This window comes from Saccopteryx leptura, chromosome 1 (genome assembly GCF_036850995.1).
Source record: "Saccopteryx leptura isolate mSacLep1 chromosome 1, mSacLep1_pri_phased_curated, whole genome shotgun sequence".
In the NCBI taxonomy this organism is placed as follows: Eukaryota; Metazoa; Chordata; class Mammalia; order Chiroptera; family Emballonuridae; genus Saccopteryx; species Saccopteryx leptura.
Window position 1 is genome coordinate 298074617 of NC_089503.1, and position 19112 is coordinate 298093728.

Here is a 19112-nt window from a genome sequence, read left to right on the forward strand (position 1 = left end):
CAGTATCCCCCAATTAAATTAAATTTCTAAATAAAAACCCATAATTTTCTTACCCAAACAAAATAAAGACATTTGGGGTAATTATAGAGGAGAAAAATACAGCATGTTGCAATGGAAAGTGTATGCATTGCTTTGAAGTGTTGAGAGAGCTAGGTTGTAAAGCTGTCTTTGAAAGTTACTGAGTACCCTTTGAGAAGTCTCAATTTCCCAACCTGTAAAATGTGGTAAATAATATACACTTTTTCAGGTGTTATATTTTCATGGAAAGTATATTTTAAGATGCTTGACATAACATGTATTTAATGAGAGGTATTACTAGTAAAGTAATGATGTAAAGTCAGAATTGGAAAGCAGAATGACGTTTGGTAGGTTAAAAAGCAATGTGAACTGCATATTTATTTATAAAAAAGTTTTTTTGCTCTCATACACACAGTGACATATGCTTCCTGTTTTGGCTGCTCAAAACATATCTTCTATAAATCATTATATAATTACCTCCTGCTGTTCTTAAACAGAAATTAGAAAAAAGAAGATAAAGAGAGAGAGAAAGACACAAATTGCCCATATCAAAAATGAAACAGGGAATATTATTGCAGACTCTATAGACATCAAAAGGTTAATAAAGGAACATTGCAAACCTCTCTACCCACATAAATTTGACAATTTAGCTTAAATGAATCACAAACTAGCACAATTTACCCAATATGAAAAAGATAACATGAATAGTCTTATACCTAGTAAGGAAATTGAATTCATAATTTATGTCTTTTAAAAGAAACAACATGGTTTTGCTGGAGAATTATAACAAATATTTAAGGAAGATTTAAGTCCAATGCTAAGCAATCTTTTCCTGAAACAAAAGAGGAACTTTGCAATTTATTTTATAATGCTGATACATTTTATTTCCCTAATACCAAAACCAGACAGTATAAAATGAAACAAAAACAAACAAAAAACTCCAACAATGCAGGAAGTGGATTCCCTAGAGCAGGGGTCCCCAAACTACAGCCTGCGGGCCACATGCGGCCCCCTGAGGCCATTTATCCGGCCTCCGCCGCACTTCCAGAAGGGGCACCTCTTTCATTGGTGGTCAGTGAGAGGAGCATAGTTCCCATTGAAATACTGGTCAGTTTGTTGATTTAAATTTACTTGTTCTTTATTTTAAATATTGTATTTGTTCCCGTTTTGTTTTTTTACTTTAAAATAAGATATGTGCAGTGTGCATAGGGATTTGTTCATAGTTTTTTTATAGTCCGGCCCTCCAACGGTCTGAGGGACAGTGAACTGGCCCCCTGTGTAAAAAGTTTGGGGACCCCTGCCCTAGAGCAACATCCCTCATGAATACAGACACAAAGTTTCCTGACAATGTACTAGTTAGAAGAATTCAGCAAGATATACAACAAATTATGCACCATGACCAAGTGGAGTTTATTCCTAAAATACAGAACTCATTCAATGTTTGAAAATTAATAAAGATAAAATCACATGATCGGTGAATCAGATCAGTTGAAGCAAAAAAAAACAAAAACCCAAAACAATCAACAAAATTCAAGATTCTTTCATGATTAATAAAAAAACCTCTCAGAAAAATAGAAATAGAGGGAGAATTTCCTCAACTTGATCAAGAACATCTATAAAAAATCTACAGCAGATATTAAATGGTGACAATTTGAATACTTTTTTCCTAAGACCGGGCACAAAGCGAAGGTGTCCATTTCCTGCACCACTGTTGCTCGACACTGTGCTAGAAGTTCTAGCTTTTCTATTTGTTTAAAGAAAATGAATGGTATAGGGCATACAGATTGGAAAGGAAGAAATAAAACTATTCCATTTGCAGATGATATAATTGAGTGGGTAGGAAATTCCAACGAATTTACAGAAAAAAACAAAAATACAAAATAAAACAAAACCCTCCTACAACTAATAAGTGAATTCAGCAAGGCCACAGGATGAAAAGTAAACATTAAAAAATACATTGTATTTCTATGAACTAGCAATAATCATGTGAACACTGGAATTAAAAATATAATACCATTTATAATCACACACATACAAAGAAAAAAATCTAACAAAAACATGCACAGGACTTGCATACTGCAAAGTACACCACTGTGGTGAACTAAATAAAAAATTAAATTATTGTAAAGACAGTATTTATGAATTAGAACACTCAATATAGTAAAGATATGAATTCTCCCCCAATTGATATACAACTTTAATTTCTATCAAAATTCTAGCCATATTGTTTGAAGATATACTCAAGATTATTCTAGAATTTACATGGAAATGTAAAGGAAGTAGAATAACCAAAACAATTTTGAAAACAAGAATAAAGTGGGAGGAATTAATCTACCCAATTTCAAGCTTTATTTTATAGTTTCGGTACTCAAGGCTATGTGGTATTATTACCAAAGGGCTAGGCACATGGATCAATGGAACAGAAGAGAAAGCCAGGAGGAGAACTGCACAGATATTCCCAACTGGTATTTGACAAGGGTGCCAAAGCAATTCAATGGAGAAAAGACAGTCCGTTTAACAAGTGGTGTTAGAGCAGTATAGGGCATCCATAGGCAAGACATGAAATTTGTCCCAAGTCTCATACCTTAAACAAAATTAACTCAGATGGATAACTGACTTAAATGTGAAATATAAAACTGTAAAACTTTTAGAAAAATAAAGGAGAATACTATGGGGATCTAGAGTTAGGTAAAGCAATTTTAGACCTGAAAACAAAACATTATCCATAAAAGGAAAAATTGATAAAGTGTACTTTCTCAAATTAAAAATGTTTGCTTTGTGAAAAACTGTTAAGAAAAGATAAGTGCAGACTGGAGAAAATATTTGTAAACCACACATCTGATAAAAGAAAAATTTCTAGAATATACAAAGAGCACCCAAAACTAAACAGTATAAAAGAAACAATCCAATTAGAAAATGGGCAAAAGACATGAAGAGACATTTCTCTGCAGAGGATATATGAATGGCAAAGAAACACATGAAAAGATGTTCAACATTACTAACAATGAGTGAAATGCAAATTAAAAGCACAATGAGCTGTCACTACACACCTACCAAAATGACTAAAATAAAAAGTAGAGACAACACCAAATGCTGGCAAGTATGTGGAGAAACACATACATTGCTGGTGGAAAGTAAAAATGGTACAGCAACTCTGGAAAAACAGCTTGTCAGCTTCTTAAAACATTAAACACTTTACTACAATACCACCCAACACTTGTGCTGATGGAAGTTTATCTCAGCTAAGAGAAAACTGTAGTTCACCCCAAAACTTGTCCACAAATATTTATAGCATCATTACTCAGAATAGCTGAAAACTGGAAACAACCCAGATGTCCGTCAATGGGTGAATGGTTAAACAAACTGTGGTACATACGTACCATTGAATACTCCCCAGCATAAGAAGGAACAAGCTATTGATGTGACAGCATGGATGAATCTGCAGAGAATTATGCTGGCTGAGAAAAGCGACTCTCAAAAGGTTACATACTGTATTATCTTATCTCTATGTCATTTTTATTGAATTTACTGGGGTGACATTGGTTAATAAAATTATACATGTTTCAGGGGTACAATTATTGATATATAATATATCATCTGTATATTGTATTGTGTGTTCACCACCCCAATATATCATTCCTGATATGACAAAATTTTAGATATAGAGAACAGATAAGTGATTGCCAGGAGGAGGTGGGAGGGACAGGAGAGAAGTAGGTGTGGCTATTAAAGGACAACAGGAAGGATCCTTGTGGGATGGCATTGTTCTGTTTCTTGGTTATATCAATGTCAATAACCTAATTGTGATGTTGTGCTATAATTGTGCAAGATTTACTATTGAGGAAAATGAGGAAAAGGACACATGAGATTTCTCTGTATTATTTCTTTGTTTTGTTTTGTTCTTCTGTGTTATTTCATACAACTGCATGTGAATCTACTACTATCACAAAAATTTAGAATAAAATTAATTTAAAAATTAATTTGTAAAAAAAAAAAAAAAAAAGAAGAAACATGCACCTTTATTTGTAAAAATGTCTTTTTTTCACCCACACAGTGATATGAGTTTCCTGTTTTGGCTGCTTAGAACATATATTCTATAATCCATTGCATAATTACTTCCTACTATTCTTAAACTGAAACAAATCATTGAAAAAATGTTTAAGAACCTAAATGTAGGACATAAAATTAGTCTTATTTTTAATTTAGCACACATTTGAATTTTACATGAGCATCTTTAATATATTAATGCATAAATACTTGAAATACCTAACTCAAAAATATTTTTTGTAATAAGAGTGTCATGATTATTTTAATGCCAGAAGAAGTGGCTGTGAGAATAAACTTCTTGGGTTGGAGGTAAAAATGCTCTCCAGGTTTTTAATATCTACATTCAGTCCAGAGCAATTTAACACTTCCATTGAATAAAATTGGAATAAAACCCAAAATTTATATTACCCTCTCATGTCTATATGTAGTCTTTCCAATTCATATTTAAATAACTTGTATAAGGAAACTAATAAATATGAAGAAACATATATTACATATTTCTATTTTAAAAGCCTTACACTCATGCTTATATATATCAGTATATGTTAAATATTAGGGACATACTAAAGATTTATATATATATATTTTTTTCTGTAGTGAGAAGCGGGGAAGCAGAGAGACAGACTTCTGCATGCACCCAAACCAGGATCCACCTGGCATACCCACTAGGCGGCGATGCTCTGACCAACTGGGACATTGCTCCATTGCAACCGGAGCCATTCCAGCTCTTGAGGTGGAGGTCATGGAGCCATCCTCAGCGCCTGGGCCAACTTTTGCTCCAATGGAGCCTTGGCTGCAGGAGGGGAAGAGAGAGACAGAGGGAAAGGAGAGGGGGAAGGGTGGAGAAGCAGATGGGCGCTTCTCCTGTGTGCCCTGGCAGGGAATTGAACCCAGGACTTCCACACACCGGGCCGACACTCTACGACTGAGCCAACCGGCCAGGGCCCTAAAGTTTTATAATTTTAATAAAAAATGAATATATATGTCAATTTATAGCCAAATATCTATATAAGAATGAAATTAATTAAGATATATAAGCATAAAATACAAAGATTTTAAAAATATCTGCCTTTCAATACCAAGTGACTGCAGGGTTTAATAGATAGTAGAATTATATTCCATTTGTTCCTGTTTTCCACCTACTTTTATTTTCCTCAATACCCTTTAAAACAATGATTTTAAACAACTCAATGCTGTCGACTGACTGAAGAGTAGGAAATTGCTCATTGATATAAATATGAGAAGTTCAAGTGCTGGTGGCTCTGGCTCTACCTGTACTCTGTTGCTTCTTTTTGTTTTATCTGTAGTGTGGCGTCCTAGGGGGGAAGTGAAATTTAAAATTCTGTGTAACCAGCCTGACCAGGCGGTGGCGCAGTGGATAGAGCATTGGACTAGGACACATAGCACCCAGGTTTGAAACCCTGAGGTCACCAGCTTGAACGCAGGCTCATCTGGTTTGAGCACAGCTTACCAGCTTGAGCCCAAAGTTGCTGGCTTGAGCAAGGGGTCACTCAGTCTGCTGTAGGCGCCTCCGCCCCGGTCAAGGCACATATGAGAAAGCAATCAGTGAACAACTAAGGTACTGAACAAAGAATGAATGCTTCTCATCTCTCTCCCTTTCTGTCTGTCTGTCCCTCCCTCTCTTTGTTTTTCTCTCTCTCTGTCTCTGTCACACACACACAAAAATTAGTAAATAAAATAAAATTCTATGTAACTGCATTTTAATCTCAGTTCTCCCATTAGTTAACTATGATGCTCTCTCTAAATCTCAAGTTACTGTAAAATGGAAAGAGTAATAGCTACTTTTAATACCAATGTTATAGGCTTAAATGAGATAACACATTTCAAGTTCCTAGAAATATGTCACCTCCCCTTAAGAGCTTGATATTTACTCACACCCACTTTAACCCTCTCTGGGTGCACTTGTTTTCCTGTCTATGTTTGTCCCTAGTCCATACAGCAGAGGAATAGTATTTTGCTTAGCTATTGACTTGACAGGATAGTAATTTACTATTGATATAATTTACCAATCGGCCAATGTCTAGAAAATCTATCATTTCCACATGTTCTGACTGATGTCATTTTCTAATTTTCTGACATTGAGCCATCTTCTCTGGGCACTCAATCTGAACTTTGGTTTTGCTTGAATAATTTAATACCACCATTGACTTTTGCTAGCACCACTTTTTCTTTGTACTGAAACTAGAATATCTCTCTAGTGCTACTTGACATTTTATTAGGAGGTTGATGAGGTCCCTTTATAATTCAATTAAGTGAATTCAAATGGTTTTAAATTCAAGTAAGTGGATTTTTCAATGTCCATTAGTTTAAATAATTTGAAAATAATGGAGGAAATATAAAAGTGGATGTTTGAAATTTACAATCCAATTCAGGAAAAAAATTGGAAATAAATATACACATTACCCAGATCTCATCCTAGTCAGGAGTTATGTGTTGTCATTTTACTCATACATGAATCATATCTATCCGAGTTACAGAAATGCCATGAAATTCTTCATGTTGTATCAGAATATATTAGTTCATTTATATCTTTATAGAACATAAAGATATTCTTATGATAATAGGTTCTGATGAAGCAAAGCCAAAGTATGGGTAGGAAATACATGCCATGCTATAAGTCAGGGATCCCCAAACTATGGCCCGCAGGCCACATGCGGCCCCCTGAGGCCATTTATCCGGCCCCCGCCGCACTTCAGAAGGAGCACTTCTTTCATTGGTGGTCAGTGAGAGGAGCATAGTTCCCATTGAAATACTGGTCAGTTTGTTGATTTAAATTTACTTGTTCTTTATTTTAAATATTGTATTTGTTCCCGTTTTGTTTTTTTACTTTAAAATAAGATATGTGCAGTGTGCATAGGGATTTGTTCATAGTTTTTTTTTATATTCCGGCCCTCTAACAGTCTGAGGGACAGTGAACTGGCCCCCTGTGTAAAAAGTTTGGGGACCTCTGCTATAAATGATACCAGTAAATCCACATATTAATCCCTGGAAGGCTTTACTTTAAGATGGTACTGGCTTCGTGGACCTGGGGCCAGTGCAGTCTCAATGGCACCACCCTCACAGGGCCTCATGCTTGGGGTTTAATGCCCCTTGTCAGCTGTCTAAATTTTGTAATGATGTTTATCTCTGAATTTGTTTTCTAAGTGAAGTGTGTGGGATAGTGGAGCACATGCTGGGGCTGGGAGCCTTGGCTCTTCTGTGGTGCCACTGCTACCAACTTCCCACTTACTGGGTGGGGTTCTTAGCCACCTGGTCCCCCATTCCCTGCGCCCCCAACCAGCCCAGCAACTGCTGACACAGCAGTGAGACCCTGAGCATGGGGGCAGGGGGCTGAGGCTGGGGCATCTGCTGAGTTGCAGGTCAGTGCCCCTGGGGGCCTGTGAGTCTCTGCTTTCATCTTTTGATTGTCCCTGTGTCCAAGGCAATGAGACATTCAGCAGCAAATAAAATCACAGTGACAGATCTAGAGAGACTGTGGAAGAAAGGGAAAACTTGGTTATATTCCTACTTCTGGAACAAGGGGCTCCGCATCGTCATATTGCACTGGTTCCGACAACCTGATGTGCCATGCTATAAATGATACCAGTAAATCCACATATTAATTAATTAATCACTAAATTAATTAATTAAGTGACTGGTCCTGACTCTCACAGTCACTTCTGTAGTTTCAAGTTCAACTTATCAGAGACATTTTTAATTACTCTATTACAGGGGTCGCCAACTTTTTCTGTAAAGTACCAGAGAATAATACAGCTCAAGCTTTGTGGGTCATACAGTCTGTTGTAATTCCTCAACTCTGCTGTGATAGTGTCAGAGCTGCCATAGAACGTAGATAAATGAATGGACATGTATCTATTCCAATAAAACCTTATATTTTGGACATTAAACTTTGAGTTTCATATAATTTTCACCTGTTACTAATGTTATTTTTCCTTTGCTTTTCCCCCAATCATTAAAATGTAAAAACCATTCTTAGGCTTTATAAAAATAGTCAGAAGCCTGGCTTTGATCCATGATCTGTAGTTTGCTGATTTAGGTTGAATAACTATGTGAAGGACCAAGTTCTTTGGACAGTCAGGTGGTGTGAGTGCTGGACCACAGGCAAGGGAGAGGTTTTTAAAGGAGGAGTCATAGGACCTGGTCAGTTGGCTCAGTGGTAGAGTGTCAGCCCAGTGTCTGGATGTCCTGGGTTCAATTCCTGGTCAGGGCACACAAGAGAAGTGCCTATCTGCTTTTCCACCCCTCCCCTCTCACTTTTCTCACTCTCTCTCTCTCCTCCTCCTGCACCCATGGCTCGTTGGGAATGAGGTGGCCTCAGGAGCTGAGTGAGGCTGCATGGCCTCTGCCTCAGGCATTCAAGAAGAGCTCAGTTGCTGAGCAATGGAGCAGTGCCCCAGATGGGCAGAGCATTGCCCCCTAGTGGGCTTGCTGGATGGTTCCTGTTTGGGGCGCATACAGGAATCCATCTCCCTGCCTCCCCTCCTCTCACTGAATAAAAAAATTTTTTTTAAATTAAAGGAAAAGTCGAGTGCAACTCCTTTTACACATTGAAACTTGGCTAATTTCATTTGTAATTTCGATGTTTTTTGTGATATTTCGATGTTTTTACTTCTTATACTGAATGGCTTGGCAGGATTCCATCAGGATAGTTTAAAAAAAAAAAAGAATATAATAAAATCGAAGGAAATATCCCAGACCCATCTCCATTTTTAATAACACTTCTATCCCTTTGTTCTTTGCATACATTGTTATTTTATTTCTCCATATAGATATCTCTTTAATCCTGCCTTTGTGCTTTGTGTCTTGAGGCACCATTCATTTGTGTCTAGATGTGAACACATGAACGTTCCTTCTATTTGAAGCCCTTCTGCTTAATACCAATGTAGTCTTGAGTAAACCATTTCACCTCTCTAGTGCATTCTGTGCTAGTTAGGCTAAGTAGGGCTGGCTGACACAACAGACAAACCCAGAATCTCAGTGGTTTAATGTAAAGGAGATTTTACTTCAATTTCTTATCAGCTCCAGTGTGGGTTGAATGACCCTCCTTCATTTTGGAACAACATTATCTGGAGAGTAAGAGAGGGATAGAGAAGGCTCACTTCTCATCGACAGTCAATTGTTCAGAATTAGTTTTGTGTTCCCAACCTAAATGCATGTAAGGCTGGGAAGTAAAAGGGAACTTTTGCTTATGGTTTTTTTGAGCACTAATGTGATGTGTAAAATGATCTCTTAGAAGAGCCAATGACCAGTGTTTTCTCTAAAGGACTGGACTGTTAATATTTTAGGCATTGTGGATAATACGGCCTCAGTCATAATTTTTCTACTTTACCATTATAATGTGAGAGAAGCCATTGACAAAAAGTAAATAAACGGTCACAGATGTGTTCCAATAAAATTTTATTTTCAAAAACAAGAGGCAGGCCAGATGTGAGTCACCAGCCATAGTTTGCTGATCCCTTTTTAAAAACATGGCTGACATATAATGATTCTCATTTTTCATCTACTCCAATGATTAGGGAGCTTTGGGCAATGACTTTCCATTCATTGTTCCTTAGCCTGGCTAATAAAAAGAGTTCTGAAGAAGCAAATAAGAATGAGGTCAGCCTAACCATTTGGTGGCGCAGTGGATAGAGCGTTGGACTGGGATGCAGAGGACCCAGGTTCAAAGCCCTGAGGTCACCAGCTTTAGCATGGGCTCATTTGGTTTGAGCAAGGCTCACCAGCTTGAGCCCAAGGTCGCTGGCTTGAGCAAGGGGTCACTCGCTCTGCTGTAGACCCCCAGTCAAGGCACATATGAGAAAGCAATCAATTAACAATGAAGGAGCTGCAACAAAGAATTGATGCTTCTCATCTCTCTCCCTTCCTGTCTGTCTATCCCTATCTGTCCCTCTGTCTGTTTCTGTCACACACACAAAAAAAAGAGAATGAAGTCAGATGATCACTGCTCAATGGTTTCTTCCCTTTGAATTTATAGTAGTAGCCTTCCTCCCTTCTTCCAAATATTTTCTTTGAAATCATGCTACAGTGAGATCATAGCACTCTGCTCAAAGTAAGAAAGGGAAATATAATGTAGATTTGCATAACCATGTATTAGATAGTCTATACTGAGCCCTGAGGTCATACCCACATACATCTTTCAAGCTTCTGTATAGGAGTGTTTACATTGGTGTTTCCATTTAAAAAACAAAATGAAACAAAAACTTATCTTTTGGCATTTACCCAAGTGAGAAATCTGTGAGTCACCCTAGACTCTTCCCTTAAAAGTCAACCTTCCCATCCAACCAGATGCCAAGACCTAAAGAGCTAACCTCATTAGCATCTTCTAAAAACATCTGTCTCCAACCTCAGTGCCATTGCTTTACTTTCAGGACCTCAGTTCATCACAGCTGGAATTCTATAACATCCTTCTAATCAGTCTTCATTCCTCAAGTTTGGCCCTGACTAATCTATTCTCTAAATTGCTAAAGTGAGTTTGTTAAAATGTGAACTTAACTATGAAACTCTTGCTTGGAAATCATTTAGGGATTTTGTAAAATGTTTTCAAGTTAAAGACCAAACTCGTTAACATGGCCCCTGCAACTTATGATAGCTCACATCTTTTTTTTTAAATTTTTTATTTATTTATTTTTTTGTATTTTTCTGAAGCTGGAAGCGGGGAGAGACAGACAGACTCCCGCATGTGCCCGACCGGGATCCACCCGGCACGCCCACCAGGGGCGATGCTCTGCCCACCAGGGGGCAATGCTCTGCCCCTCCGGGGCGTCGCTCTGTTGCGACCAGAGCCACTCTAGCGCCTGGGGCAGAGGCCAAGGAGCCATCCCCAGCGCCCGGGCCATCTTTGCTCCAATGGAGCCTCGACTGCGGGAGGGGAAGAGAGAGACAGAGAGGAAGGAGAGGGGGAGGGGTGGAGAAGCAGATGGGCGCTTCTCCTATGTGCCCTGGCCGGGAATCGAACCCGGGACTTCTCCACGCCAGGCCGACACTCTACCACTGAGCCAACCAGCCAGGGCCTGATAGCTCACATCTTAAACCCACCCTACCTTCACAAATTCTGCGGTATAGCCAACCTGCACTATTTATAGTTTGTACTTCCCTTCTTCCCATCCTCTCTTGTTTGCCTACCACATGCCTTCTACCTCTGCTTCATCAGGATTCAACTCAGCTGTCAGTCACCTGCTCATGCAAGCCTTTCTTTTTTTTTTGTATTTTTTCAAAATTAGAAGCAGGGAAGCAGTCAGACTCCTGCATGCACCCGACCAGGAGCGATGCTCTGCCCATCTGGGGCATTTCTCCGTTGCAACCAGAGCCGTTTTAGCGCCTGAGGCGGAGGCCATGGAGCCATCTTCAGTGCCTGGGCCAACTTTGCTCCAATGAAGCCTCGGCTGTAGGGGGGGGGGGGGAGAGACAGAGAAGAAGGAGAGAGGGAAGGCTGGAGAAGCAGATGAGCGCTTTCCCGTGTGCCCTGACCGGGAATCAAAGCTTCTCCTGTGTGCCCTGACCGGGAATCAAACCCGGGACTTCCACATGCTGGGCTGATGCTCTACTGTTGAGCCAACTGGCCAGGGCCTCATGCAAGCCTTTCTTGATTCCTCCTCTAAAGTAGAGGTCCACCTTTGGGCTCCCTTTATATTCTGTGCCTCCACTTATCATATAGCCCTCTTTATAGCCCTCTTCACTGTAATCTGTCCTGAAGCATAATGCTTGGATGACTTGTCACTTCCCTAATGCACCATTCTTTCTCCAATAAGTCTGTTATCACCTGGGCAACAGAGTAGCGGTCTTACTTATCTGTGCTTATTACAGTGCTTACCACAGTATCTTTAATTTAGTCACTCAGCAAATATTTGTAAACTGAATTAGTGTTGCAAAAAACCCCGCAATATACCTGTTTGCTTTCCTGATTGCATAACAAATTGTGTTTTTAATGTAAATAGAACTTTGGGTAGTCAGAGTTCAGAAACATGTATTTAAGAAACATTAAAAGTAAAGAAGTCATATACATCAGTTAGCTTGACCTTTATAAAGTTTGTGAGAAGGAAAATTATATAAATATGGTTTATTGCCTATATACAAAGTGAAATAAAAACACAACAACACACAATAAAAAAAACCCAAGATGATGGACATACTTGTGTTTTCACTGCAGCCAATGTTCATGACTTTTCATTGCTGTTTGTAGTCTAGTAGAAAGAATTTGAATGTGAAATTGAGATTCAGTAGCCTCAAGGACAGACATTTCATGAAAAACCAAGCCTGATATCGAACCCTGATCTTTCATACTTCAAAAGCATTTGAGTCCTGTGTGGGTACTAATTTGAATTCTACTACTGAGTTAATGTGTCCTAATAATAAATGACTTGCAGTTTCTTATATAACAATATTTATGTCTCTCAACCTCTTTCATTAAAAATATTTCAATGCTCTAGATAAACTAAGAGATACAACAACTAATTTTGATGAGTGATCCTGGATTGGATTCTGAATCAAGAAAAAAATTATATAAAGGATGTATAGAAGATGATTAGTATATTATGATATTATATTAATATTGGGTTTCTGAGTTTCAGAACTCTACCATGATTATATAACAGAATGTTCCTATTTTTTTGAGATAAACATGGAAGTATTTAGGATTAAAAAGTCATGATATCTGCAACTTTCAAATGGTTCAGCATCAGTAATAATAATTATTGTTTATATGACTATAATATACATAAAAAGTGAGAAGGAAAGAGATATAATGCCAATGCACAAAATGCTAACTAGAGACTGTAGGTAAACAGTATATAGGAGTTAATTTAACTGTTCTTGTAACTTTTCTGTAAATTTTGGTTTAAAATATATATATATAAATTAAAAACAAAAAATTGCGATGATGAAAGAATAAAGCATATTATGATAATTTCTATTCTTTATGAAAAAAACTGTAAAATGCATACATTTTTAATATTATTGCCTATTTTAGATTATAGACTAAGCAATATCTACTTTAAAAAGCTCAAACTGGGCCCTGGTCAGTTGGTTCTGTGGAAGAGCGTTGGCCGAGCATGTGTATGTTCTGGGTTCAATTACTGGTCAGGGCACACAGGAGAAGCACCTATTTTCTCCTCCACCCTTCCCCCTCCCCCTTCTCTCTATTTCTCTCTTCCTATCCCATAGCCAAGGCTCCATTGGAGCAAAGTTGGCCCCAGCACTGAGGATGGCACCACAGCCTCACCTCAGGCACTAAAATAGCTCTGGTTGCAATGAAGCAAGGGCCCCAGATGGGCAGAGCATCGCCCCCTAGTGAGTTTGCCAGGTGGATCCCCATCAGGCACATGCGGGAGTCTGTCTCTCTGCCTCCTCGCTTCTTACTTATGAAAAATACAAATAAAAAAAGCAAGCAAACAAACAAACAAAACAAACAAACATGAACTGGAAGAGACAGGGTAACTTGAATATTATGCAGGAAAAGAATCTGTGAAATACAGGGATTAAATTAACAATTATTTGAGGGCAAGGAAAATGTTTACTGTACCTTGAGGAAATAAACTTATTGTAAAGATTGCAGTTACTCTTTTGTTAATTATTGTGATATTGTCAATATTTCAGTAATAGGAATGAGAAATAAAAAGTAAAAATACTTGGATTGATTCTTGGAAAATATCCACAATTCTGAGAGCCAAAAGGACTACGGGTTTTTTTGTTTGTTTGTTTGTTTGTTTGTTTTCTAAAGGACTGTGTTAGCAGCTCTGCTAGGCAGGAAGAAGATGAACATAATTAAAACTATGGGAAAAAAATAGAAAACTGCTATGGGAAACAACCCATTACAGACAAGGGTATAGATTATATCTGCCATTTCTCCATGATTTTAACTTTTATTTTTAAATTGACTTTTCTTGCTAGTTGGGGATTAATTAAAATCCTTTTAAAAAAAAATCAAAGTTCACTACAAATACCAAGCAGATTCTTAGGTCCTGGAAAATGTTTTATACGGCTTGACTTTATTCTGATGATAAAATTTTACCGTATGATATTTGGGGACAATAATGCCACCTATTACTTGGATTATATAAAGAATAAAAAAAATGGAACTTTCCTAATAATGCTTCAATGTTGTGAAGGGCCTTTTATTGTTAAATTCTATATCCTCAGGGTTTGGCAAATGCCAGGTGTTTAATAAATGTTAGTTGACTAAAAGGTGACTTATAATTGCAACTTTCTAAACTGATCATCAAGGGAAATTCTGTGCACTATATTTTTACTTTCTTCTGGAGAAATCTAACAAAAAGTATAAATTATTTTTTAAGTCTAAATTATTTTATCAATTGTGCCATAATATTTTTTAGTAAATATTTTTCCATTATTTAACTCATCAAGGGATTATTTAGTGTTTCTCTGTAAAGCACAATTATATTTTAAGTATAAAAACCAGATAATTGAACTGAAAAAAAAATCATCACTTAGATTAAATTGATGGGGAGATTGGGCTGAAGATGAACATGATCATATTAATATTGTCGTCACGCTCGTTTATTTTAGCCTAAACAACGAACATCTATTGTGTCTTCCCTGGATTATCATCGAATGAATCACAACCAAGAATATTTCGAAATTAACACATCTACAGGGTGTACAAGCTTTCCTTCCAGCCCTCCTGTTAGTCCACCCACCTCTTCTGTGGGAACAGAGGTCAAGAACGAGGGAACTGGCCATACAGGTAAAGCAGTTCACTTTATGCAGCTATATTTTTTGAACTTTTAAAACTTAAGCCTTTATGAGTTAGATTAATTATGAGGAATCTTTCATACAATGTGCATGGTGTTCTTCATACACCTACGTGTGTGGCAATGTAGGTCTTTTTGATTTTTGTCAGAATGTGGGTATCATATTCTTTTTGAATACATCAATGGCCTTTTAGGTTAAAGATGATGATATAATGCTAGTATGATAGTAAAAATAAAAAAAAACGGAGATCTAGAAATGTTCTTTTTCCACTGCGGGTTACCCCTCTCTACCTAATGGTATCAACTCCTCAATATATGACATCTAGCTCTTGAGACTAGGTTATCTGGTAAAACTGGGTTGGACAGTGTGACCTAAGTGGGTTATCATTTACTCAAACCAAAGTGAACTGAGAGAGAAGAGTGTGAAAAAATAAGGCTGGGGATCAGGGGAAGATTAGGAAAATAACCACATTCACTAATAAAACATAACCTGGTGCATGCAATCAGATTAGCAATGCTTCACTTCTTCGGGGACCAGGAACTAATAACGGGTGGGTAGAAATATGCGAAGTGGGCCTGAAGAATCTCTTCTCTTTATATCTGATTCAAACTAAAGCTGTTCAACTATGTTTCTTCAAAGAGATATGTTTTTAAAACCCTCTAAATATTACTAATATTAATTTTAGAGTCCCAAATTATTATCTGTGTATATATTCCATGTAATTATTGTTCAAAATGAGTATGTATATGACTGTATGAAAGTAACACAAGTACTTATTTAAGCCTTTTACTCTGACTCTACTTTTAAGAACACTGATGAAAGTGTTTCAAAAATATAGCCAGAGAATTATTTTCCCCTGGGGGGGGGGGAAACACTAAGACTTTTTAAACATAATGATTAATGGACAGGGTAAAATTGATATTCTGTGGAAACTATAATCCAATTTTTCCATGGCAACCAGAGTAAATCAAAGTCTGTCATTATCATGCTTAAAATGCTCAATGGCTTTTCAGTGAAGTTAGAATAAAATCCAACTTCTCACTGTGGCCAATGGTGTTCAGTATAACCTCGTTCCTGACTAGCTCTTTAACCTAACCTTTAACAACCTCATCCTGGCCCACACTGGCCTTCTTTGCCAGGAGTTCTGGCCCTGGGGCTTTTGTACTCTGGTTCTTGCTATGTGGAATACCTGTCTCTGAATTTCCATGTGACTGAGTGTCATTTGGCTTCTGGCTCAAAGGTGCTTCCTCATGGACCATTTCCTCTATCTTGAGGACAGTCTTCAATCTGATGATAAGTACAGCAACAGAGATGCCAAAAGAACAACACTAATACTAATCAGCAATAAGAATTTAAACAAATGCTTAAATCTTTCATCATGTTTTAATATTAAATTTAATTTATAAAATTTTAAATATTTAATATTTAATATACCGAATTTAATACCTTTAAAATTATCAAGCAGTGAATATTTAAGCAAATATTTAACACTGTGCTTCATATACTGGTTTTAGGCATTTAATGTATGTTAACTCATTTAAACCTCATAACTGTTATTTGAATTCAGTATTATTATTTATAGACAGGAAACACAGAAAGACGATAAATAACTAAATAACAGCCCATTATAACAGAGCTGTGATTCTAACTTGGTGGTTGAATCCATACTCTTAACTATCTTTCAGCATTACTTTAGTTACTTTTGAGAAATCATTCTGTTTTTCTTTTTTTTTCCCAGAGCCTATTTACTATATAAAATTATACAGTCCCTTAGTTTACTAATTTATTGTCTTCTCTTTCTAGAATTGTCAGCTAGATTGGATGGATTCCTAACACATTGTAGGCTGCTTACGTTATTTTACTAACTCTGAGACTGAACTTCTTACCTGACTATAAAACTTAATCTCTTTATGCTATAGTTTTCTTATCTATAGAATTAAATTAACAATTATAATGAACTAGATTAGCTTACCCTGTAGTGCAGTAATGCGTGTGAAGTAATTAGTGCCGTGTCTGGTACATAGTGTTAGATAAATGTCAGTCGCTATTAGTAGTTGTCACTGTGATATTAATGAAGCCTCACGTTATTCATTGAGCATGAGCACTGAGTGTATGTCTGCTGCGTGCCAGATACAGTTTTATAGGAGAGGAAAGATGGGATGTGGTTTGTCAATAAAAGTGCAATGTGAACCTGGGAAGAGTTGTAGGCATGTCATTCTTACCTAATTAATACTTACTTGAATGACTCATTCTAGATTTAAAATCTTGAAAGGGAAGAAATGACTCTGATACTTGCCTTCAGGAGTCTTTCTCAGCCTTATCTTAGCTAGTGCACTAATTGGTTGTTTGGATGATTAGTTATGAAAATTTTCAACAATCTTTTGAGGTTGGTAATAGAATTATTTATTTTTTTGTTTGTTTTAATTTAAGAGTAGGAGAAGCTATGGGTCTGGTGCCCTCTGTCCACTCTGACCACCAGAGACAGCACATGATTTCTGGCCATCAGGACTTCAGTGGCAACATCCATAATGAGTGGGGAAACTGTCATTTTCCACACATTTCAAAATTGATATTTTCAGGTCTGACCTTTGAACAGAACCAAAATCTGGCCTTTAACAGTTGAAATAGTTTCAAATAGCATGTTACTATGGTTTCCTAGTGTATTATGACACCTCCTTGTTACATCAAAAATTTTAGAGTAGACTGATATTTAGTAATAATGTAGAAGGACAATGCTCATATGTTTTGCATTAAAAAGTAAAACTTTTAAAGTAGGTATTTATCTTCTTGAAAAAGTAGCATTTCATTATCTTATCCTTTGCATTTAAGAACCTATGTGTGAGGCACACCTACCACATGGTATAGATTGAAAAATGATGAGTTCCAGAGTCAGTCCTGTCACTGATTTCCTAGGTATTTTCCATCAAGTTACTTAATTCTTTGATCTCCAATTTGTGCCTCTGAAAAAGGAAAATAATATCTACTCTTTGAGTTGCAGTAAAAAATGACCTTATTTATGTGAATAGATTCTATAAACTATGAAAACTAATATTCAACTTTAATATTATTATCATTATTGTTTAATACTATTTTTCTTATTTAACATTATTATTTGAAATCTATAGTAGTTTTAAGATAGAAAGAACCAGCCCTGGCTGGTTGCTCAGTGGATGGAGAGTCAGCCCAGTGTGTGGACTTCCCAGGTTAGATCCCCGGTCAAGGCGTATATGAGAAGCAACTATCTGCTTCTCTTCTTCTTTCTCTTCCCCTTCTTTCCCTCTTCCCCCTCACAGCCAGTGGTTTGGCTGGTTCAAGAGTCAGCCTCAGGCACTAAGGATAGCTCAGGTGATTCAATCATAGGCCCCAGACAGGGTTGCCGGTTATATTCTGGTTGGGTTGCATGTGGGAGTCTGTCTCTTTATCTCCCCTCCTCTCACTTAAAAAAAACACACAACGATACAATCTACTATAGATCTGTACTTAGGCCAAGGTAGCTGATCTTTCTTCAATTAAAAGTATAATCTAAATTAATAGATAAATTTACATTCGTTTTATAAATGATTGCATACACAAAACAATTAATCCTGACAAAATATTGTTTAATAGAACAAAGATTAATACACCCTTAAAAGTGAGCTGTATGCTGCACTCTAAATAAAGTGACTCAATGAATTTATGTAACAGTGGGCAATTTCAAAAGTACTTTGACTTGTAATTAAAGCTTCTCACGTATAAGGCAGTATATTGTATAATCCAAATATCAATTTATGAATTATCAAAAAAAAAAAAAGGTGGTTAAAAAGGAAGACCTTTGAGGTTGGACAGACTTGGGAATGATAATAGTGGGTTTGCATTTAGCTAGAAAGATCACTCTACTATTAATATGGAGTAGATAAATTTGAGATGAGGTAAAATTGGAGGTTGAGAGAAACAGTGTCATCAGCAATGAAAACATGTAAATGAATTCGAGAGATACAAAAAAAGCGTAATCAACAGGTTCTAGCAATTGATTAGATGTGTGATGGTGATGGTGAAAAGTTCAAAGAAGGATCTAAAGTTACTGGTTTAACCAGACTGCCATTCCCTGAAATACGAAATGTTTGTCAGTAATAAGGAGGGAGCTGGATCATGTAGGACCTAATAGGCCATGATAAGGACGTTGGCTTTTACTCAAGTGAAATAAAGAGCTAATTATAAAGGTCTTTCAGGAAAATGACATGATACAACTTCTGTGATATGAGGATTACTCTTTTGCATTGAAAATGGACTATAAACGGGGAACAAGAGTGGAAGCAGGAAGGCCCCTTAGGAGGCCAGTA

The 19112-nt window shown here is 37.0% G+C and overlaps 1 protein-coding gene across 5 annotated transcripts in view; it reads left to right on the forward strand.

Annotated features, from left to right (window-relative positions):
* ANKS1B (ankyrin repeat and sterile alpha motif domain containing 1B) overlaps positions 1-19112 on the forward strand; it is a 1043795-nt gene that overhangs the window by 434343 nt on the left and 590340 nt on the right. For all 5 annotated transcript variants that reach the window (XM_066357188.1, XM_066357179.1, XM_066357202.1 and 2 more), the window contains exon 12: positions 14608-14785. In XM_066357188.1, coding sequence (XP_066213285.1) covers positions 14608-14785 — 178 coding nt within the window. The remainder of the gene's footprint in view (positions 1-14607; positions 14786-19112) is intronic.